The 25,925-nt window shown below is 36.0% G+C and overlaps 1 protein-coding gene across 1 annotated transcript; it reads right to left on the bottom strand.

Moving 5' to 3' along the window:
- Positions 1-520: 520 nt before the first annotated feature.
- Positions 521-24,172, bottom strand: LOC109093854 (protein phosphatase 1G-like). The gene is made up of 12 exons (XM_042768294.1): positions 24,078-24,172; positions 21,713-21,768; positions 7,935-7,969; positions 7,665-7,734; positions 6,871-6,956; positions 6,223-6,346; positions 5,080-5,543; positions 3,822-3,950; positions 3,194-3,428; positions 2,952-3,081; positions 2,008-2,101; positions 521-1,603 (listed from the first exon to the last, which is right to left on the bottom strand). The coding sequence occupies exons 1-12, from the start codon at positions 24,170-24,172 to the stop codon at positions 1,415-1,417; spliced, it is 1,707 nt and encodes a 568-aa protein (XP_042624228.1). The 3' UTR covers positions 521-1,414.
- Positions 24,173-25,925: the final 1,753 nt, after the last annotated feature.

Raw genomic sequence — 25,925 nt, 5'->3', positions numbered from 1 at the left:
TGTGAAGCCAAAAGCCAGGTTTTAGGCACTCTGCAACACACACCCCTTATCTGCTCTGTATTCAAGGTAAATCAGAGCTTCCTTGGGCTTATTGCTATAGTACAGCATGCCAAAGTTCCTTAAAAAGTGCACCTCTAATGATTCATGTCTCATATACTAATACAATTCATGGAAAGATGGGAAACATTAAATGTATTAAACGTATATTTAATAAAAAACTCAAAATATGTCAATATCTGCAACAATGAAAATTTTCAAGTTCTGCGATTGGTTATTTTTAACAACTTTAAATGTAAAAATATTCAATTCAGTCAAAAACAAGTTTAAAGTGTGCATGTATAACTATAAAAAAATTGCCTGTTACACTCATGTAAGCACTGCAATACATTGACAGTGCTCCGTATTTGGATCAGTATTTGCTGTTCGGCTCACAAACAACAGAAATCAGTGGACGGACACCAAATGCCCTTGCTGCTTGAGCAAACCCCAATTCCCCACAAGAAAAACATCATTGCGGTACTCGTCTCCACTTGTTTATTGATACAGAAAAAAATTGTAGTTCTGAGCAATGACTTCCCTGTACAACCCACCAAGATGTTCTGAAAAAGTACCAAAATATATATTCCAAAGTACGTCGTATAATGAATTAGATGGATGCTTCAAGACTGAGGACAATGAGAAAATCCCTATTCTGCAGTGAGGATTTCTACTCTATAACTGCAATTTACTGAATTATTTCCAAATAAGGTATTGATCCCAATGTTCGCCTTCTGATGGAAATTAAAGAAGCCTATTTATTAGACATTAGGATCAATGACAATGCAAACAGAAGGATGTTCTTCACTAACAAGAAACAAGGGAGAAAGGAATGTCTGTGTACTTCAGCATCAGAGCATTTCAACAGGATTATTGTGTGGACGATGGCTTCATCAGGAAAAAAAAACAAGCAGCTTTCATCACATTTAAAAAAAAAAAAAAAAAAGAAAGCATTTGATCAATAACATATTGGTGTTCAGAAAAAAGGTCACAAACACTGTCAAGGATCCACTACTAAAAAAAGAAAAATAAATCAAAAAGTTGACAGTTATTGGAAAACACTATGTACATAAACGAGGGTACGATGCAGGAGACAGATACATCAGGAGGACACCGACTCGTGTGTGCCATCATCTCTGCTACCATACTGCGCTTTGTTTATTCAGTTATCAATTATGTATATTGTTGACAGACATATTAAACAAATCAGATCAAAGAACAAATGGTCTGGGTTAACAGTTCTAGTTGCTTGCGTCTTTGAATCGTTTAAAACTAAAACGCTCTTTCTTATGGAGCTATCCTTAAAATTTTTCCCAGTGGTCTGTGTTCAAACGGGAAAGTGTCCTGAAAATGATCAGCACGCTCAACAGCAGCACCTCTATTCAGTTTTGGGTTTTTTGCTGTCGTTGCCGTTTTCCTCCGCTGCGGTTTCCTCCAGATTTCTCTTCTTGGTGCTCTCACCTATGCTGTTCCCAAGGTGTGGGGGGAAGGTGATAATTATACAGGTCATGTTGTCACATCCTGTGCCGTCTCCTGAGGTGTCTGGAGCTAAGCAGTGGTCCAGCAGCTAGCGGTGAACAAAAACACTTCTTAGCAAGCTGACTGATATTTTATTCATGGTTTATAATGACTACAAGATAATATTAATGCCAGTAATATATATTTTTAACAGTTTCATTTTAGAAAACAGCATAAATACATATTTCAGTGAAAATTCGATGATTTTCAAAACAGCAGCAAAACAACAAATGTAAATGGCATGTAGCCTTGTAAAGTAAAAAAAAAAAAAAAAAAGAAAAGAAAAAAGCTTAATCCTGAAAAAAAGTCACTTAATCCATATCTGACCATTTGCATATTTAACAATCAACAGAAAAATTATACACATTTTATAAACACAAAAAGAAAATTATAAAAAAAAAAACCACACTTCACAACACACACCTCCAAAAAAATCAACTTTTCAGTACTTACCTCTTCAATAATGGCAAGGGGTCTGTTTTTACCAGCCTCAGTTTTCAATCTCTCATTTACAAAGTCCACCACTTCTTGACTGCTCATCACATTCCTTTACACACACACACACACACACACACACACGCACACAGAAAATGTCATCAGCTCACTATTCAGAGTAGTTACAGTAAACCCCTCAAAACGGACAAAGCATTTCTCATGGAAAGTACATTCACAAATCAGAGCGAAATGCATGAAACTGCACGAATGTGAATTTAATCTAATGTGAACATTACATTAAATTGAGTGACTACATTAAACCTAGATGCACAATGTCACCACAGTTGAGAGCATAATGAGGATGTACAAATTTGCAGTGAATGTTTTCATAAATCATGATTCATTAAATTTTGTTCTAAAATCTAATCTAAACTCATGACGAAAAAGAAAAAAAGGAACTAGAACAACTTAATCATGTATGCAAAAACAAATGTGCTGAAAGCCCTGATATGGAGATGGTATTTCATATAAATGACTGGCCTCAGGCATGCAGTCGGTCACTTAAAATACTCAATGCATCAGCATTAGAACAAGGAGTAGAACAATTTTATTGCTTGTATGCAAAATTATGGGAGGATTCCTCATGTTTGAGAGAAATGATTCTCATTTGTCCAGAAATGATTTAAAATTATTTTTACCCCCATTAGAGGATCAATCACGTCTACCAAAAGTGCTAAAAGAACTCAAAGCAAAATGTAATTAAAAATAAACCAAAGAACGTTAGCCAAGTGAATGATCTTGAATCATTAGCTTATAATAATTTTAGCCTATATGACTACCAAAATCAAGCAAATATATTTTGAATACAAAACATGCAACTTACAAAAACATATATTCAAAACATCCCACAGCCTAAGAATCCAACTTACAAAATCATGTTATATGTGAGTTATTAGTCTTACCAAATGCCATCACAGGCAATAACCATAAACTCATGGTCTTCATTGAGAGTCAGCACTTTGACATCAGGTAAAGAAGAGATCATCTGTTCCTCAGGGGGAAGAGCCTTGTTCCTTTTATAAAAGTGATCACCTACAAGAAAACACAAGAACATTTATTGTTTTTATACGATTCTTAATCAAAAACGAAATGTGCAAAATAAAGCATCTGCAAAGATATATTAGCCAGTAAACAGCAGTGTTACCAATCGCTCTGGAGAGGTTCAGGCCTCCATTGACACGGCCGTCCATCGTCACCTTCCCACCAGCGTTCTTGATTCTGGTCAGCTCCAGCTCGTCCTCTGGTTTGTGGTCGTAGGACATGTCCACCGCCTTTCCCTTTTCAGACACCACACATCTGGAGTCTCCAGCGTTGGCCACGATGAGCTGCTTCCCACGAATGAGAGCAACTACAGCTGTGGTGCCACTGTCTGAACCTGGCTGAATAACCGAGAGAGAGAGAGTAAAAAAAAGTAAATCAAACAGACTACGCACATGGTCATGTGATCCACTAGTAACAACTTGTTTTAAGTTTTCAAAGCATTGGCTTGAGGAAGAATTTGTTCACCCAAAATAGCATGCTTATTTCTTTTTCTTTTTTTTTTTTTGCTGTGGAACACAAAATTTGAATTTTAAGCAAAATCTTAATTTGACTGCTACAGCACAGGGATGATCGGTCCAAAACTTCTCCATTTGTGTTCCACAGAAAAAACAGCAAACAGGTCTCTGAAGAACAGGAACATCAAGACCGAATGAGTCACATGCTTCATTTCATGAATGAGCACTACATTTTCCACAATTAACCACATCTCAGAGGCCATGACACATGCTAACCTCCTCTTTTCCGTCCATGCCTGGCAAGCACATTTCCTCCTCTTCATCGGTATCCTCTTCCTCTCCCTCTTCTGTGTCATCCTCTTCATCGTTCTCACTGCTGTTCTCACCGTCCTCCTCACTGCAGTCCTAATGGCCATAACAAAAACAGTTACATCGAAAAATAGAAACCACTCTGATGTAAAGTAGCACTTTTTTTTTTTTTTTTTTAAATGTTCAACATTCCAAAAATGTTGCAAATAGCATTTAGTACACAATATATACTGTGCCATATTCAAAATGTACACTAGTTTACATTTTTAGAATTTTTTTTGAAAAAGAAAAATACAGTAAAAAAAAAACAACAGTAATTATTACAGCTTAAAATAACCTTTCTAACTGAGTAATGTTAAAATGTAATTTATTTTTGTGATGTAAAGCTGAATTTTCAGCATCATTACTGAAAAGTGACATCTGTAAAGATGACTCGTACTTGAACTTTTTACTTTTTATTGTTCTCGTCAACTTCACCTCTGAAAGCAATGACCACATTTATTGTGTTTCGTCTGCTCACTCCGAGGCGCAAGTCATTTATTATATATGAAAATCTCCTACTTCTCTTAGTGATATTCAGTGCCAGTTTATCAGGAAGTGACTATTTTGTGGAAGGAAACGCTGCTTATGCGATATTCCAATTTCACGCAGAAGTTAAACTCACAACTTTGGATGGAAACCCAGCTAGTGTCTCTTCTGATTAATTTAATGCAACCTTGCTGAATAAAAGCATTTGTTTTATTTTTTTAAAACAAAAACAACTAAAATCTCACTGACACCCAAACTTTTGAATTTTAGTGTTGTATTTGAATTTATTGCATATCAGTTTCTTGAATGGTAGTGTAGTACAGTTTCCCAACCGCATTCCTGCAGGCCCCCCCAACACTGCATGTTTTCTATGTCACCCTAATCAAACACACCTGATTCAGATCATCAGTTCATTAGTAGAGACTTGAAGATCTGAATTGGGTGTCTCAGACAAAGGAGGGATACAAAATGTGCAGTGTTGGGGGGCCTCCAGGAATGTGGTTGGGAACCACTGGTGTAGTAAACTATGGTATTACATTCATTTTGTGTAAAGCTGCTTTAAAATGTGCATTGTGAAAAGCACAATATAAAAACTTTACTCTTTGAGATTGAACTTGCAATGCAAGCAACCCAGAACCTCGGCCATTACACAAACCTAGTCCTGAACTGTGCAAACGTGCTAGATTAGTCCCCTCACCTCTTCCTCACTACCCTCCTCTTCATCTTCTCCCTCCTCTGACTCTTCACTGTCCTCGAAGAACTTGGACTTGGCACTTCCTGGAGCAGGAGCTGCAGATGAGGAGCAGGAAGGACCAGCATCCCCAGTCGTCCCTGACTTCTCAGCAGATCCATCAGAAGCAGAGCCACTACTCGCACCGGATGCAGCCGCCCGTCTACAGGCCCTCATCCTGGAGCCTCCGGCCGCATCTCCAGCAGCGGCTGCCTTCTCCTTCCCATTGCTGTCCGCTCCAGAAGCCCTGCTTCCCGTCTCACCATTGATTCCCTTCTCAGCAGGAGATTTCTTTTCATCCTCAGACTCTTTAGAGGCACCTGGAGACGGCTTCTTGCCATTTTTGTTTTGGTTCTGTCCAAAGCGGCTAAGCAGCTCCTCAATTGTCATGGTGGCCTCTTCATGCAGCAGAGCTGCTTCTTCATTATCAACTGACAAGAAAGATGAATATTAATTTGCAGCAGTTAAACTGTATGCATTTTACAACTTACTGACAAAATACTAACTAAAGCTCATTATCTGCAACTCTCACGACACACACTGCACTTGCTTGTCACTTATATATTAATATAAATATAATATATTATAAATAACATTGCTTAGCATTAATAAAAGAAATATAATGAAATTGTATCCTTTAAAGAAAGTGCGTATATTAAGTATTAATGTTGCATTAATTAAACAGGCCACCAAAATAAGAACAAAAATGAAAAACAACATTTCGCAGGGCGGTCAGAACCATTTCTATAAGCTTAAATATTTAACAAAAGAAAAGTAATCTCCATAAAACAGATTGAAAACTATAACCACACCAAAAATTTTTATAAAAGGATCTAAAGCATTAGAAAGCATCTTAAATCTTCAAACGATGCTTCAAAATTTGTTTCAAGAACAATCTTTAAAACAAGCTGCTACTAAGTCACCCTCAAAATTCTAGAATTGTACGATTTAATATTTTAATATATGGACACTCATTTTCTGTAAAAGACAGGAGGGGTGCCTTGGCATATTATTGTGGATGGCAGGGGGCCCTGGAGTCCAAAGGTTAGAGAAACACTGATCTAAAATATTGATGACTCAATATGCCTCATATACAAGCCCAACACTAACCATCATCTTCATCTGCTACTTTTTCGGTTTCATCCTGAGGACGTCCAGCTATCTGAACAAGTTCCTTGATGACTTCCTCTGTGGTGATTCGGGCATCTATAGCCAGGAACGCATCTTCCAGAGCCTGGGAATGTGACAGCAACCAGCATAAACATAATGGCTGTGTTTACACGCACAGCTTTTGTTTCAATCGGACTGAATTCATTCTGCTAGTGTTTACATGAACGCTAAACATTACGCTATTTCTACATCATTGCACATGCGCAGTCCTTTCAGTTTCGGTTTTCAATCCGATCGAGTGTTTACATGCACTCTCAATCGTATTAGAAGAGGAACAAAGCACCCCTTTCAATCCGATCGAGCGGTCAACCCGATTACTAACAGATTATTTGCCTGCATGTAAACGTAGCCAGTGGTTATACCCATTTTCAGATATGATATAATCTAATTAGACTACAGAAAGGCACATGAGAGACAATAACGAATTTCCTGCAAAGCCCTGCGGTCTTCAAATCAATTCAGAACGATCATATTTACACACATGAACTCTACCAAAATACCACAGAGTTGAGGATCACAGCAGTCACGACTGATTTTGGTCATAATCAGACAAGCGCAAACAACCGTGTGAGGTGCAGCAAGAGTTACCTTTTGCAGTTTGCCATCCTTATACGCCTTCTGCTCTTTAATGATGTCAGGTAAATACTTGGAGCAATACAAAGCAACCTCTTCACCTGGAGACACGCAGCAAAACACTCACTAAACAAAATTATCAACTCATCCATGAATATCATAAACACTTTTAGTTCACCCAAAAATTATTTGACTTACTGTACATTACAGTCACAAGGTGAGATTTTTAGCGTATGATGACTTTAAAGGGATAGTTCACCCAAAAGTACATGGATAACTACACAGTTGACTGTAGCCATCGTCTACCACAGTATTGAAGTCTGTGGCTATCGTCTACGGTTTTGTAACTAATATTCTTTGGAACGTTTTCTTTTGTGTTCAATAAAACAAAGAAACTCACACAGGTTTGGAACACCACGAGGGTGAGTGAATGATGAGAGTTTTTTATTTTTGGGTGAACTACACCTTTAAAGGAAGAGTTCATCCAAAAACACCAATCACTGCAATTCATCATTTCCTCGCCTTCACACTGTCCCATCCATCTGTGGAGCACAAAAGGTGATATTTTGATGAATACCGATAACCAAGCGGTTTTGGTTTCACCGTAAAGACAAAAAAAAAAAAAAAAAAAAAAAAAAAAAAAAAAAAAAAAGAGACATTTCTCAAAATATAATTTAGGTTCCACAAAAGGGATTGGTCTTACAGTGATTTTATTTTTGGGTGACTACGACTTTGAGACTTTTCCTTGCACCACACTATGATATAAGGACTATTTGTATGGTTCTTCCGGGGGATCGTCACCAGCGTACCTCCGTGACCATCATAGACCGCAAACATCGCGGTTTCATCATCCAGCTCCGGGATGCAGTTGTGCGCGTCCTAGGACACAAAACAAGCCGTGAGAAAGATGCTCGAGGCGGGAGTCACTCTGACCTCACCCACCAACACCAACAAACAAAAAAAAAAAACAAAAAACAAACAACGCGCTAACACAAATTATAAAAAAACTAAAAATGTCTAAGTTCACGTTTCAGATATCATTAGCAGCGGCAGAGAGTGAATGAACTGTGTGTGTTTACCTCCATAGACACCCGCCAGCCCTGCATGGCCGCGACTCACTTCTGGGTGAAAGACCTACAGGAGACTGGATCCTGGACATCAGTTGCTTATTATATTAAGCAGCATTTTTTTAAACATTGATAACAGGAAGAATCAATATTATATAATAATTTAGCCCCAATAATAAATGAGAACCAAATCAGCATATTAGAATGATTTCTGAAGGATCATGTGACACTGGAGTAAGGCTGAAAAATTCGGGTTTGCTATCACAGAAATAAATTAGCATTTTTATAATTAATATACAATAGTAACATTATTTAATGTGCCATAGTGTTATCAACACATATTGACTGTTTACTGTTTTTTTTATCAAATAAATGCCGCCTTGGGAGCATATAAGAGACTCCATTCAAAAACATTAAAAACCTTATTATTCTAATTATTTTACATGTTTTTCTTAATATAGTGTTATTTACAGTTCGTTTGCTCAATAACGTGCATTTCCGCCGTGCTGTCCTGCTTCTTGTAGTTGGGCTTGATGAGGTCGATGTGTGGTCAGCTGCTTCAGATGTGGGCATAGCGTTTTTGGTGGTTGGCACACCAGCTGGACTGGAGAGTGGAGCACTGTGAGCACCAATTTATTAGCCTATCAAAAAGACAAACTCAGACTGAAGAGAATCTTACATTTGTAGAAGATCAGATTTTTTTTTTTTTTTTTGTGCAGGGGGTATAGAAAAGAATCAACATTCTCTTTAAAATAATCACATTTTGTTGCTTTGCAGCCTAAAATAAGGACATAAAGAGTTTTTGTTTTATCCAGCTGTATGTAGGACTCAGTGGAACTTATAACATCCGAGTGAAAGACATAACACCAATATGTCAGGAAAAAAAGGAAAAACAAAAACAGAATCACGGAGTTGGAAAAAGGATCACCCCCTTGTGTCAGTATTTTGTTGAATCATCTTTTACTTTCATTACAGTCTGAAGAGATGCTGTTATTTGGATGGTGAGCTCTACTGGATTTCTGCCAGACATATCGTTTGGTGTTGAGGCCAAATAATTCAGTTTTAGTCTCATCTCATCTGCCTCTGAATCTTCAAAGTGTGTTTTGGCAAAGCTCAGTCTGACTGTATGTGGCCTTTCTTTAGGAGGGGCTTTTTTTTGCAACCCTCCCATACAAGCCACATTTGTGGAGAATTTGTGATATTGATGACACATGCACACAATGACCATCTTTGTCATACATTCCTGCAGCTGCTTCAGAGTTGCTGTAGGCCTCTCTGACCAGTTTCCTCCGGCTCTTTCATCCAGTTTGGAGTGACATCATCATCCAGGGAGGGTCTGTGTTGTACCAAATACCTTCCTCTTCTTAATAATAGACATCACTGTGCTTCTAGGCAATGATAAAGCCTTTGATTTTTTATTTTTTTTTATCCATCTCCTGACTTGTGCCTGTCCACAACTTTATCCCAGAGATCTTGCCTTGCCACCCGTAACTGATTGTATGCTTCAGTTGCACTACCATGGACTGAAATGCTCCAGGAAAGCTCTTTTCATGCTCAGCTAATCAAAATGACCACAGCTGATCACAGATGAAAGTCAAATGGCTTTGTGTGCCATTGAGAAGATCATTAGCTACACCTTATTGAGTTTACAAGTCACTTTTAGGAGGGTGATCCTTTTTCCAACTCTCTGAAATGTTGGTGTTATATCTTTCACTTGGATGTTATAAGTACAGCTGGATAAAACAAAAACTGTGTCCATCTTCATTTCAGGCTGCAAAGCAAGAACATTGGATTATTTTTTAAAGGGGGGGGAGGTGATTATTTTCTATACCCACTGTATAAAAGTGTGATCAGTGTAGAGTTAAATACAACAGTCATTAAAAATTTATTGAAAGTTATTTACATAAATAGAAAAGAGAAGTGGACCCAGTGTTGAACCTTGGGGCACACCTCTTTCTTAAATAATAATAATAATAATAATAATAAAAATGTTTTCCCATATATGACTACACATTGTTTTCAATTATGCAGGTATGAATTAAACCACAAAACTGCATTTTAACGCTATATTATATTGTAACGCTATGTTTAAAATTTTTCTGTTTATACTAACAGGAGGATATGATGGAAATAAAATTTAGGGTTTAATGCATTCATGAATTTGACAATGAACGAAATTAAAAGAATGTATATTTGCACACAATTGCAGTAGCCTGCCATAATCCACATTTAAGAAAATAAGCTTTTTTCTTCTTTATTTTAATTATGTTGTTTAAATATAATTGTATATCAGAAAAAAAATTACATTTATGTACTCTTTTCATTCCCATTAGTATGGCCACAAGAGTGGGACCCAGACTAAATTTTATTTTCTGATTTTATTGACAGAGGGCGCTCAAACACAAAACATCACACACATTTCAGTGACATTTTATGATTCCACTAAAGGGCTTCTAATCATTTCCATTCATTGATGCTTGTAAAATTGCAGAACAACCACTAGTAGACAAAAAAAAAGCTGAGTCAGATCACCTGTCACATTTGATTTTTTTAAATGAATTGTTTAGTTTTTAAATTGTAGCACCTTTTATATGATTTTGACTCATTAGCCCTGAAAGCATGAACGTTTTTTTTTGTTTGTTTATTTACAACAAAATATAACAGAACGTCAATTCAAAGGATCGACAGCTTCTTTAGTCGAATGACTTTTATATGACTCTTCTGCACCTCCAGGCGAGATTAAGCCAACTTCTGTGCGATCATCTCTCAAAAGTCCCGAGCTGAAATCAACAATCTGACTGACTTTTCACCAAATCTCCCAGAGAAGGTCATCCCCCAAAGCTGGCTGAAAAATGGGAGTCCCTGCTGTGATTGACGTTTCGAAAGAAGCCCGTCCAGATGGAGAGGTGTGAGAAAGTCTCTCAGCAATAGAGCCTGAGGGGGGAGGAACATTATTCCCTCAACTGCTGAGTCACATGAGCCTCTTTGTTTGACCCCCAGCAGCTGATATGTACAAACACACGCACATGGCTGGAGCGTGGGACTGGTGCGGCACTCACCCACCTAAACAAACAATGAAGAAAATCAGTGGGCATCTAATAAACAAATGACAGTCGAGCAACTAAAGGAGTTTGAGACCCTACTGAGCCTTGTTCTTCTCTATAAACCACGAAGGTCCTGCTAACACACACCGTCTGCCTTTTATAATTAGCCGGCGTCATTATTCATGAGGCTTTCCAATATCTCCAGACTAATGAGATGATCGACACCTAATCAGGCTTACATTTCTCCTGAAGTGGCCTGGGATGTATTTGTTCGTTCCCCTCTCTCTCCGTCCCTTGCGCGCTCCCCTTTTTTTCTCCTTGATGTGAACAACTGATGACCCGGGAATGCACGATCCCCCGGGGATTAGGGTTTGCTGGAGTCTATGGGTATGAAACACTGCCATCTGCCACCGGGCACATTCATATACTCGGCAGAAGGCCACATCGTTTGTTGATTTAAATGGAGAACTTAACTTTCCCAGGACAGTATGACCCTAGCACCCCCACCTCCTATGCAATACTGTCTGTGAGCGAACGGGAATGAGGCGTATTTCAAGGGATTCCCGTTAACACATGATGATGGATCTCCTTCACACAATATGGCAGTGTGTCTGGATTCTGGGGGTGTGGGAGCACCTCCTCAGCTGATTGGTAGAATGCTAATGATTCTGAGAAAACTCAAAATGGCCTTATCTGAGCTGTCAGAACTGGAGCACCTAAGCTGCAGACACAAAGTCAGGCTTTGGCCATTGTTGGACCAGATGCAAGGGAGGTACTTCAGACCATTGGACTGAATGTTGGCGCTAAGTGTATAATCAGCCAAAAAAACTGATCATAGTCGTTATCAATCTTGGGGAGTAACAAGCTGAGATTAGCAAAATAACTACATTTTTCATTCGTGACAGTAGCTCAGCTGTGGTGAAGCGTGAGAAAATACAGTTTTTTAACTGATATTTTGATCACACTGCATTTCACTCACAGCCTGCTTTGAAAAACGCAAAGTCTAGAGACAAATTTTTAAAAAGCTGAACTTATTTTAACTTGAGCTTGTCCTGCAAGCATGTTTACATAGAAAAACAATGTAAAAAAGTGTAGTGCACTGGAATGTAAAAACACGTTGTGTGTGAATGGTCCCTTACAGCTGAGAAAACTAAAGCTGCAAACATTCATTTTAGTGATCGTTTCAAAGGTCGTATTCACTCATTCAATCACTGAGTTCCAGTTAAGAGATGTTTTTGACTCTTTTACTTCTATTTAGAGTAAATCTGTCTGTTCAGTGTAATACTTATTGAGACCCGCTTTATTTAAGGCAAAATAAACATGATTTTTATCATAAAAGTAAATTATGTGATCTGATTTATATATTTAGTTAGACATTAAATCCGTCTGAACTATCTTCAGTCTACACTACCTTTAATCCCTCATTCTAATATGCTTGGTGCTCAAGAAACATTCCTTATTTTTATCAAAGACTGACTAAAGAATACCCAAGACATCACTCGTATAGTTTTGAATTGGGAAAAATGCAATGCTTAAAGTCGGCATGAAACGGAAGTAGCGATTGTCTTTTTTTCCTCTACTGTGACGTCTATCCGAGTGAAACGGCATTTGAAATGCGAGGGCGGGACTTGATTTCGTCCTTCTTGATTGGATCGTTGGAAGTTGGGGTGTTGCTAACAAAATGAAGGCAGATCTGAAAGCCAGTTTGCAGTTAGTTGTGAGGGGATTTCTCTCCAGTGGATTCACCGGCGACACCCTAGTTTGAAGAAATGTTTTATTTATTGAGGAAGATGACGATGAGGACAATCAACGGCACAAAACATGCCTAACAGCGCACGCACGAGAGAGAGACAATTGCTACTTACGTTTCATGCTGACTTTAAAAGATTACGAGGGCACATGAATTTAAAAAAAAGAATGAAGTGCACGGAAAATTATTTATAATAAATACTTAAAAATAAGAATTTTAAATTATTTCATGGTGACTTTAATATGGCCGCTCAATCGCATGAAGCCCCGCCTTCTGAATGAAAGAGCCAATTGCTAATCGGTAAAGTCAGCGCATCACTGCAGCTGTAGAAAAAATAAGCTTTTTATAACGCTATAAGCAAAAGAAACTACATTTATGACACCGTTGTCAGATTTCTATGGTGATTTCAAATATGAAATTTAATCGTAAGCTTAGTGAACAGTTTGGGAGAATTTAATGTTCCCCATACAAAGTAATAGGAGCTCCAATTGCATACCCGTTTTTTTTTTTTTTTTCCTGGATTCTTAGAAAGTTCAAAAGGACAGATTATTATTTTTTTCTTTATATATTTTTATAAATAGAAACCTTTTGTAATATTATAAAAGTTAAAATTAACAATAACTGTAAAACTGTAAACATTTATTAATGAATGACTGTGTAGTTAGCAATAATTTCTAAGTTTCTTGTAGTAAATTTTATATATATTTAAATGTATTTTAACTGCTTTTTGAAAAGATTGAAATAGGAGATGTTATAGTTTTTAAGTAGCTTCCTAACTCTGCTTATTATCCATAAACTGTGACTGTACTATTCAGATTATTCATGTTTGGGCTGGAAACACTGGAACCTCTTGTCAGAAAATCATTCTTAAATGTTGAATATAAATGTCACATACTAACTATGATCTTATCACTAGCATTCCCATGGGAGTAAACTGGTCAGCCAGTACAATAATCCCCACTGTGTTTCAAGAAATACCGTGCCTAGTGCACACAATCAGATTGTCTTAACAACTGTTCACTCTGTGGAGGAAACCACAAACCATGAGATTTTTGCTTTGTAGTTAGCTATAAACACTTGTTCACATGGAATCTGCAACTGCCGGCCATTCACATAGTTCTACACATCTTTAAGCCCACGCATGCATTATTAACAGTTTTATTTTGTATTTGCTTTCCGGCTGCTCTTCATTTAACACATTTTAAGTTTAAATCTTTCAGACAAAATTCTGCTGATTTTCCCCCCAAAATCAGGAAAAAATGTGAATCCTGACTCTGAAAGGCGTTTGTTGTCTACGCATGAACATGCATCAAATGCAGATATTTATTAGTTCTGTTTGTTGATGTGTGCAGATTTGCTAAACATGACACCATCTCTCTCTCTCTCTCTCACACACACACACACACACACACACACACCCTCACAATAATATCTATCATTATCTTCCAGAATATGTCCACATTCTCACTTTGTGGAATAAGAAGACCCAGTGATAATGCAAATAACTGATAGCGCTAGAAGGGTGTTGCATGAGGTGCTTCTTAAGTTGGATTAGCCAGTGACAGGACAAAGTGTCTTGCTTCCTGCTTCAAGATTAGCGATATTGGAAAGCAAGAGTGTGGTCACACAGAAATAACACCTTTACAATTCTACCATAACGTTCTTACCCAACTTCATGCATGTTTAGAAAAATACTTCAGCTAATTTGCTCTTTTTTAGCAATGCCTTCAGCAACCAATAAACTCAACCCAGGCTCATTGGAAAACATTTCTTCAAACTGATATTACATTGCTTCTTGCTACTTTTGTGACACTTTCAAAGTGAAATGTCCAGTGAATGGAGTTAAAAGTGTGTTCAGTTTTATCTGAAACAGATGGATGTAAATCTGGCGACGTCTGGCAGTTTAGAAATGAAATGTCTGGTGAGTGGCACTGAAAAATAGCATACCACCTACACCAAACCCTACTATAAACCTTTGAGCCTTTTATTGTGACTTCTGTTTCAGGGGACTTGTACCCAAGCACTTCAAAGTCACTGTACCAGGTGAGCTACAGAACAAGTTTACTACATCAGAAAAACACAAGGAGGTGATTCTGTGATGCAAACATCAACATGTATTTATTTACAACTTATACACTGTGGTATAAGTGTTTTAAGGTCACATATTATTGTGCAAGAAAATATGCAAATTTAACCAATAATCTGCCCCTGTGATCAAAATAAATGTGAAAAGAAATAAAAGTAAGAGTTTTATAGCAACTTGTGATCATTTCATCTGGAAACTGCAGTGAATTGTATGGATAGGAACGTTTTGGAGTTTTGCAAAAAAAATGTAAGGAGAGATGCATTTTTTTTCCAGTGAACCTATGTTGGATAAATGTGGATAAAAGTATTGTTAGCTCCATTTTACTCATTTTTCTATGTTGAAAGTGTGTAATTTTTTTTCAAAAACTTTTATGGCAATTCGTTACTATTTAAGGTTTGGCGAATTGTTAGCAAATGCGTATGAATTTTCTGTACAATCTGCTTAGGCTCCATTAGGTTTATGGGTGAACCTTCATGCTTAGTTGTTTTCTAAAAATTGTACATTTAACTACTAATCAAACTGTACAACTTTATACAAAATCGGCAACTTGTATGTACTCATGAGATTGCGTTGGTAATTTAAGTGCCACTAGTAACACCACATAGTGACTTTTTTAAAACATGTTTCCCAAACGTTTTCCTCATCTGCCATTGCTCACTCAAAAAGTCCACAAAGGCACACCACTGGTTGGGTCCTTTTGCTGTTGGACTGTTCAAACAAACGATGATTTTAATTATAATTTAAGTGTTTTAATATTGAAAAATTGTTCCGTTCATCTTTAAATCCATTCTACAGACAATTAGTTCTCAAAAGAGGTGCATAAATGGCCATAAAAGGTCAGCAGATTATGCCTTCAGCTGTATTTGTTCTTCCCAGTGTCACTGTTTTGCTAAAATGTGCCAAATGAGGGGTTTTCTCAGCAGAGCGCTTAAGAGGTGTGAGCACCATTTGGGCCGGTTTAGGACAGAGACTGTGAGTTTTGTTCCAATAAATTGGCTTTCTCACCTCTTTAGTTTGTGTTACTGTGGGAAAGGAGCCGGTGAAAGTGCTGTTATCATTCCTAAACTATACACCATCTGTCACAGGCACCAACAACATCCCCAGCACTGTCTTCCACTCTTCCAGCACCAAAATGTAGCTTTCTCTGATCGTTTTTTGACTGAGACACTTGCACACCATTTATATGTTTGTATCACACTTTGTATTGCTATGATCTCAGAGATATGAATGGTTGGCCTGTGGCCCACTGTCTGCAGCCTGGGAAACACCAGAGGCGGCAGGAGCGATTAAAAGAGGGGGAGGGACATGAACACAACGTCTGAGGCTTCTGTGAGACGTCTTTCTCTCATTTCCATTCCTGTTATTCCTGTTTTAATAATGCAGTCGGGGTTATATTTTCTTTCACCTTGTGTAGTTTGGTTCATGCTTTTTGAGGATGAGGGAATGTCATTCTGTGCATGTTAGCATCTGATCTGACTTTCTGGTACAGAGTGACAGATCACAGAAGCTGCCTTTGATGACCAACAAAAATGGTTTATTTTGTTGTCAAACTACAATACTCTGGACCAACTTACAAAAATACATTTTAAGTCAATTTTTTATTTAGTTTGCTTAAACTTCGGAAGACCTAAATGTTAAATGTGATGCACTTTTCTCAGTGTATCCATGACCCTGTCAGGACAGACCTGCAACCCACTTGAGAAACGCTGGTCTGAAGGACCCTAAAGGATTTAGAAATTAAATCAAACGAACTCCATCCATCTTCCCTTTACTATTCAAAGGCGTCTTGCGCTTCACAATGTGCTGATATTAAATTAGCTCTTCAGGCTTTGGGATGAAGTGGTCAAGTTGCTTTGAATAATGAACTTCCTCAGTCAAAAATTTGGAGCTCTTGGTGTTTCATTACGTTGGCGCAGATTACTATTTGCAGATGTGTTAATAAACAAAACAATAATGCTTTATTTATCCAAATTTTCTTTTCTTTTTTTAGGGTTCATGCTCCTTTTTTGTACATAACTGAGTAAATAGGGAGGATAATATTAATAGACAATATATAACCTTGCAATATAAAAGACGCTACCATGGTACGGTATGAGAAGGTAAAAAAAGAAAAAAAAAAATCAATAAAAATGACATTATATACCACAAATAACAACTGGACTATCCAAAGTACACCATACTATATGGTATATAGTATGTATAGTATATATATTATGAGAAGGGGTCTAATTTATTATCTTCACATATTATTAGATAAGTGATTTTGTTTTAAAGACATTGCGATATTTTACTGGAAAACAAAACCAGAATACAGATTATTCTCCTGCATTATATGAATATACCATATGTAACGATAAACTGTAAAAAAAATACATTTTCAAAGTTGTAAATAAAGATTATTGCAATATGATTTACAAGAAAATGCTATTTCAATCTTTCTAATCTTTTGTTGTTGTTGTTTAATGTGTAAAATGGAAAATGGTGACAAAGCAGTTTGCATGGAGATGCAGGCCACCAATAGAGGGCGCGTGCTGTCAGACGAGCCGCTCTCATTGATTCATCCCCTCATACACATGACTTTAACACAGGCACAAAGATACATGAGCCATGAAGGGCTGTTTAGTGAAGCCCTCTCTGTGTCTTTACATGCCGTCAGCCTTTGCATTGTGCAGCCTCCGGCTATGGTGTAAAATTGAATTACCTGTTACAATGCACACTATACACTGCAATCAGGATGGCTTTCTTTTCCCACAGCGCGGCGTGAGGGAGGGGTGTCAAGGGTAGAAAGCAGACACCAGCTTGTGGGAAAGAGATATAATTCAATCAGATCACAAAATGGCCAAGACCTGTTTTGTAGTCATGAAGTGCTGCACTGAATTCAAAGTAGCTGGTGTGTTAGTAAAAGGCAGATGGATACACTCATTAGGTTAACACACTCTAACCAAGTCCAAGTTAACAAATACACATCAATAATACAACAATACACTTCCTTTGTTGGGGAAAAAACCCTTATCAAACCCAAAAATACTCATCCATATCAAAGGAAACAATAGAAAATCAGCCACAGTATGTTTGTGAATTTAAACTGCAAGTTATAGAAATCAGGTGGCTTTTTTGCAAAAGGAGTAACACAAAGTACCATGGTGTTACCATGTTTTTGCACATGCACTGTTGTAATATTATAGTATTATTTGACAGTACCATGTAAATACCATCGTATTATAATGAATGTGCAATTATTTAGTATGTTATATGTGAAACCTTTATAGTAATGCCATGTTTTTGTGCTCATGTTTTGGTATTCTTTTCAATGCCTTGGAATACCATGGAAATACCATGGTATATTAATATAGAAATCCTTCATTATTATGTATTACCATGCTTTCTCACATGCACTATTGTAATACCACGGTATCCATGTAAATATTATTGTATGAAAATGAGCATGGATTTATTCAGTACCATGGTGTATGTGAAGCTGCCACAACAATACCATGTTTTTCCATTATGTACCATGATATTATTTACAATGTCGTCGAGTACCGTGTAAATACCAAGGTATTACCATGTTTTTGCACATGCACTACTGTAATATGCCTTTCTTTGTTAAAACCATGCAAATATTATCATATAAATGTGTAATTATTAAATACCATGTGAAACTACCTGGGTAATACCATGCTTTTTATACACATATTATGGGTTTCTTCACAATTCCTTGGAATACCATGTAAATACCATGGTATAACCGTTTTAATTATTATTATTTTTTTTTTTGCACATGCACTATTGTGATACCAAGGCATTCCATGAAAATACCACGTAAATATCATTGTATGATTATGCAATCATTCAGTACCATTATATACTATAAATTTTATATATATATATATATATATATATATATATATATATATTATATATATATATATATATATATATATATATATATATATATATACATAGACATTAATATGTGCTTTATAAGCACTAATAAACAGCTAATATGCATGCTAATAAGCAACTCAGTGAAAAATGGTCCCTAAACTAAAATATTACCATATATTAAAAGCAGATAAAAATCACTCCAGAGAGAGAGAGAGAGAGGGAGAGCGTATCTGATATGGCACAGCTGGAGACTGTGAGATACACAAACCCCTGTTAGTAAAATCTTTCCTCTGCCCTTTTTCTCACATCAGCTTCCGCTGTTTTATCAGCCGCTTACATGACTAATTATTAGCTCATTACTAGTGCTCCCTAAAGCATCGCCTAATAATACTGCAACCGTCTGAGTGACAGAATTATCAGGGAGGGAAGAGGTGGAGCAGAGGAGTCAGGATGGTCAGTTTCTAAAAGCAGCCACTAATCATGTGATGTGAGATAACCGTGTGCTAGTGCTTCCTCTCTGACAGCATCTCAGACCACGCTATCTGCTCCACCAGGCCTGTCCTGACTCGTCTCAGGATTCGTTTATTGGAGAAATTCTGACAGCTGAAGTTGAATTCATCAGGTCTCATGAGAAAACCTAAATATCTTATTTAATTTCTACAAAATTAATTCACAAACATGCGTTTTTACAAACAAACAAAAACAAAAGAAAACCTGAATGTCACGAAAGCATGAATGTCCACCCCTAAAGCTAACTGAATTTGGATGAAAATGTTCAAATTCATACTTCGCCACCAATTCGCCAAAATGTAAAATAGTTATGAATGGCAATGAGAGTGTGTTGGGTCTTTTTGTTGCCACTTTGTAACATAAAAAATGACATATATACTGTAAATTAATATTTCCTGTAAAAACTGTTTAAGTACCTTGGATTGCTATGTAAATGTGGTATATGGATATGGTAATCAGTATACCACTATTGAGCAATCTATTTAAATTTAAAACAGCTATACTCTTTTATTTACTCATTTTTATTCATTTTTATATTTTTATGTATCGCATGGCACAAAACAAGAAAGATCTCAATTTAAGTTAGAAAGACGTGATTTAAAAAGAACTGAATCACTGATTCTTTTGAATGAACTGGTTCATTTACATTACAAATGAACAAAGGTAAGTGAAGCAGCTACATGAACTGGAAATGAATTAATGCAATTCATCACTGAACCTTTTTTTTGGACTGGTCCCATTTACATTAGATTACAGGCAAATGAAGCGTCTGCATGAACCGGCTGACCGAAATGAATCGGTCATACAAAAAAGGAAACTTTTTAAAGACGAACAGCTCATTTTAGCACACATTAGGAGAAAACAGGATTATTAAAAGATGTCATGCTACACTGCTGTATGCTGGGTAAAGTAGCTATAAGCAGCCTTGAGCTGTTTGATTATATACACAAGACTGTGTGAAATGAAATGACAATGAGATGTCATGTGACTGAGAGTGGGATTGTGTCGGGCTCCTGTCTGTTTAGCCGATCCATGGCTCTTTCTCACGGCTCTGTGAGGTGACGGGCCATTTGTATGTAAGGCATGAGTGAGGTGAGAAGGGAGCTCATTCACACCTGATGGGCAGCAGGGGCTCCGGGAACGTTTCCCCAAATCAGCCTGAGGGTGAATGGATCATTACAGTCCGGTGTCTGCCCTAAACCCCTGCACCATCACAAACACCCACACAATCCCTCATCAGCTCTCACACCGCATTAACAAACAAACAAACAAAACATTATATTTTAACAAACAAACAAACAAACAAACAAACAAACAGAACATTATAGTTTACTTTAAGAAATGAAGCCTATGTTTATGTTGTTAAAATAATACTAAAAACTCATTAATTTAATGTGAAACAATTATTTAGAGTTTAAAGGCATATTTCATTAATTTATTTTAATTAAAAACATCATTGGATTTGTACTGAATTTATTTCTCTATTTCATTACACTGTATTGCATCGTTAATTAAAATCTAGTTAAAACCACCTATAGATATTATTACTGTAACTGTTTATTGTATTATATGTATGTATTATTAATAAATAAATAATTATTCTCCCCACTATTTTGTCATAACGGCAATGAATTTAGATTTTTTCTTTTAACGTATATATAATTTAGATGTATAATTATATATAAATTATATATAAAAAAAAAATTATATTAAAAAATCCATGCTTTACAGTAATGACAATTTAATGGGAAATGATCATAACTGAAAATAATATGACAAAACAATAATTTTCAATGGTCCTAAAAAATAGAGTCTATTTTTCTTATATGAAATCAATACATAAAAACAAACAAAAAAAAAATTAATAGAGAAAAACAAACAAACAAATAAGTATTTATTATTTAAATTTTAAAGTAAACATGATTAATTTATGATTTCAATTTAAAATAATTGGATTACTGAATGTTTATTACTAAGCATATTAAATGTAAATTAATGTACCATTAATCACGATCTACATTTCCCCACCAAATTATCATTACTTCTCCTGCATTTTTCTGTTAAAGTATATATAATTTTGATTTAGATCTATTTATTTAATATGTCTTTTAATTTTAATTATATATGAATAATATATTATTTAAAAGAAAATAATCCATGTTTAGTAATGAGAATCTGCTGGGAAATGAGCATAAATATAACGCCACAATTCAAATATTTTTAATGGCTTCATTTTTCTTATGCAAAATGTTTGTTTGTTTTTATTTTTTGAATGTGAACTGTAACATGTTTTGACAGGAACCACTGTCCTGCCTGATAGTCATGGTAATGTTTTCCGGCCTGTTGTCGGTTTCTGTGCAGCGGCTCATGGCATCTTCTTGCTAAATGAGCAGAACTGGCATGATAGGAGAATAATAAAAAAAAAAAAAACCTGGACTCTCAAAAACGCTTCTATTATCACCTGTCTGTTTAATTAGCAAGACTTACAGAACAACACTCAGGTCTGAAGCACCTCCTTGGGAAAAGTCAATGAGCAGGCCTTCATTCAAGCCACTGTTTGACACCCGTCTGTGAAGAGGAAGCTGTGTCACTTATCAAAGCCAGTGGCATCATGTCACTTACCCGTCTACAGAGCAGGGAGTCCAATTTACTGCTCAATTACCCTCCTTATCCTGATCCTGCAGGACTCGTCTCGCCCGCTCTGAGACACACAGGAGAAGAGGGGGAGAAAGAAGATGCAGCGACTCTCACCTGGTTTTAATATTTTAAACCCACTGAGACAGTTATGCTCTGTAACAGATCTGAACATCCTGAGTCACAGCATGGAAAATCAGCACCTCTTCCTGAGTCTGACTGCTAACATACCTTCCTCTTCACAAGCTTTGTGAAATGATTTACAGGAGACCGGGGCTAACTGTCATACTGTTTCCTTCTAGTCTCTAAGGTCTAAAGACTACATTTTTCAATATTATCACACAGAAAAAAGATACAGTTTATTTAACATCCAGTGAGGTTTGGGGGCATGTTGTCACATTATATGGAGTAAGATTTCCCAATTCATAACCTGCCTTTGTCCTTTCTAATGCATTCAAAAACTTTTGCATTACCAGGTCATTTGTGACCTAGTGGAACGTGAGCTTATGAAAGAGTTTCAGATTTTGGCATTAACAAGTAAATGTGCAAAAATGTCAAAGTTAACTTAATTAAAGCCATATTTTGGCTTTTATATTTTACTCACGAATGAGTAGATGTGCAACAGTGTCAAAGTTTTGGATGTTACATAGTTTATTATTTGGAATGGTGGAATGTGAGCTATAAGTCACTATTAATTTTTAAAAAAAAATTTTTTAATAAACTATATTTTGTCTAATCAATAACTTTTCATTAATAAGTAAATGCACAAAAAGTCAACATTTTGGATGTTACCATGTTATTACCATGTTATTACCATGTTATGACTAGATTTGCAGCCTTTTATTTAATTTTAAATTTAATTTTGAAGATTTTTTCTTCAATATTCACAAGAACTGTAATTTGAATACATGTCATTATATGCAATTTAGAAGAACATATAATCATCTCCACTGAATTTATAAAAAAAAAATAAAAAAAAATGAACGAACAAACATTGAAAATGCAACAGACAAAAATATCAAAACTTTCCTTTGGTTAACAAATATTAAAAAAACGTTTTCAGTTCAAATAAACTTTAAAATCAAACTTACTATATACGGTCAATCAAATTTAATATATTATATAGATGACTCTTTCCTGAATGATTTATACTGCTATTAAAACATATTGTTAATGTTTAGTTATACTGTTAATTGTTTTAGTTTAGAGGACAAAAGTCACAATTTGATTCTAATTTGAAAGGAGTTTTAAGAAGTATGGCGTTGGTAAGATTTTTTGTTCACACTTTACAATAAGGTTCATTAGTTAACATTAGTTAACTACTTTAGTTAGCATGAACTAAGCATGAACAATACTTCTACAGCATTTATTAATCTTAGCTTATGTTAATTTCAGCATTATTCAAATCGAAAGTTGAGCTTGTTAACATTAGTTAATGCACTGTGAATTAACATGAACTAACAATGAACAACCATATTTTCATTAACTAACATTAACAAAGATTAATAAATACTGTAATAAATGTATTGTTCATTGTTCATTCATATTGGTCAATTAATTAAGGTTTGGAACCTTATTGTCAAGTGTTACCGATATTTTGTTTTATATTTTTGATCAGCCTCTTAGGCTATCTGATGAAAAAATACAGTTAAAAACTAATATTGTGTAATATTGTTACTTTTTTTTGAAAATGTAATCATTGTAATATGTTGATTTGGTGCTCAGGAAACATTCTTATTATTATCAGTGTTGAAAACAGCTGTGCTGCTTATTTTTTTATTTTTTAAGGATTATTTGTTGAATAGAAAGTTTAAAAGAACAGCATTTATATGAAACCTTTGTAACATTATAAAAGTCTTTATTGTCACTTTTGATCAATTTAATGCATTCTTGCTGAATAAAAGTACTATATATATATATATATATTTAAGTGTAGTGTAAGTGTAAGTATAGGTTCTTTTGAAGTGCTGGCTTGATCTCTAGACAGAGGCGTCTGCCATTGCATTGAGGGCCAAAAATGTGGAACTGAAATTAGCATGACTGTTGAAGAAAGAGAGAGGAAACTTTCCTCTCTCACCTCTCTCCATCCGTCTCTCTAGAATCAAGGTAACACTTTCTATTCAAGCCAGAGCCATAGAGAGCGACTACGTGAATCACGGACGATGCTAATGTGCCATCAAAGCAGGATCAAAGGCCATAACAGCCATGACTTCCACCATGAATTATCATAATGGACACCTCACCTGAGAGCCTCTTCAGAGACGGGGCGAGGGGTCACCGAGGAGTAGACGAGGAACGTAACCTCTGCTCCTGCGCTGTAACCCGGGCCATCACGCATGTGATTGACGTAACATCACAGGAAGAGCGTGGCTGCTCAAGCTGCCATCTGTGTGGAATTAGAGCGTTCACAGTTAAGCGTCAAAGCTAAGCCGGCTGTGGAGAGATGTTTCCATCAGGGGTCACAGGGTTGGGAGGCGCAGCGTGGGAAAACTAGTTTGGGGCATTAGGAAGCCTGTTCGTCCCACTGGCTTTAAAATGCACATGTAATTTGCAGTTCTTGAACGGGACGGGTACGTCCACAACTCGTCTCAGGAGGGGGTGACTCCTGTGCTGCCGAGGGTCCGTCTCGCAGGTCCTCCTAAATGATCACAGGAAGTCCCGGTGCGCCAGATGCCACGATGAACATGCAGCACTTTCTATCATCCTAAAACATACTTGCAAGAAACATAATAAGGGGTAATGATTGAGGGAAAAGACCACCAATCCCTATTTTGAATTGCATAAATCTTTGGCAGATGAAAGGAGCAGGATTTTATCATTGGCCCTGTGTCATTATGGGTAATTGGGGCTTCAGGGTAGAAGAGAGGTCACATTCCTGGTCTCGGTGCAAATGTTGTGTAAAAGAATTGCGGTGCTGGATGCTTTCTGTTTTATAAGTGTAAGTGAAACGGTTCAGAATGTTCAGTCTGTGATAACAAGTATGATATGCTGAAAACTTTGCTGACAAGACCAGAAACTCGGAAAACTAAGACATTTGCTTAGCAGTTTGCATATCTAAATCCCCTATTCAGTCCGATAAATGAGAAAATATAATATTCATAATCACATACAGGAGCATAGCAAACACGTCACCCTCACTTTTACCCCACTTTAAAAAAAATCTATAATAAAAAATACATGCAAGAATGAATGAATGAATAAAATAAAATATTTAGGTACATATTATAGATTTTATTTATTTAGAAATATAATTTAATTATAGCCAGTATATTACATTTTTTAAATGCATTATGATATTATACTCAGTATATTTTGTTTATTTTTTATAAATTGGCCTAATCATTATATGTTATTTATTCATGTATTAGAAATAATCATTACACTTCATTATAATAATCATATTTTATTTATTTCATTATTTATTCATTTACTATAAATATTTATTTATTTTATATAAATAAAATTAACCATTTTATTTTATTTTAATCTTTATATTTTATTTATTAAATAATCATATTATAATTATTACATTTTATTTATTTATTTATTTATTTATTTACTTATTTACTTACTTATTGGAAATAATCATGATGCAAAAATAAATAAATAAAAAATATGCAGCTGGTCATATAAACAAAGATAAAGAGAAAAAAACAATTCTATCATCAATAACTCACCCTCATGGCTTAGGAAAAACTGAAAAAAAAGGAAGAAAAAGAAGAAGAAGAAGAACTTAAACTGCTTTCTATTCAGTGAAAATGAGTGGGACACTAGTCCTAGACCAAACAACACTAGACATGTTAACTTTAAAAAAATAAAAAATAAAAAATAAAAACCTAAATCAGTCTGCTGGGCAAACATTCGGCCACCTAATTAATATTCAGAAGCCACTTCATCCCTGATCACATATTCATATCAAAGTGACTCATGCTAGTCAGTCAGCAGAGATGGCCTAACCTCATTCTGCTAGCTGCTAGCGCCTGCTGCTAAGTAAAACATTTTCAGCAAAAAGCAATCTTTAAGCAGTAATGCTTATTTAAAGCAGCAGGGTTTGAGTCTGTTCCAGAGTCCTCAGGAATAAAGCTCCCCAA

Source organism: Cyprinus carpio, chromosome A13, assembly GCF_018340385.1.
Source record: "Cyprinus carpio isolate SPL01 chromosome A13, ASM1834038v1, whole genome shotgun sequence".
NCBI classification, from domain to species: Eukaryota; Metazoa; Chordata; class Actinopteri; order Cypriniformes; family Cyprinidae; genus Cyprinus; species Cyprinus carpio.
This window is presented reverse-complemented; position numbering and strand designations above follow the sequence as displayed.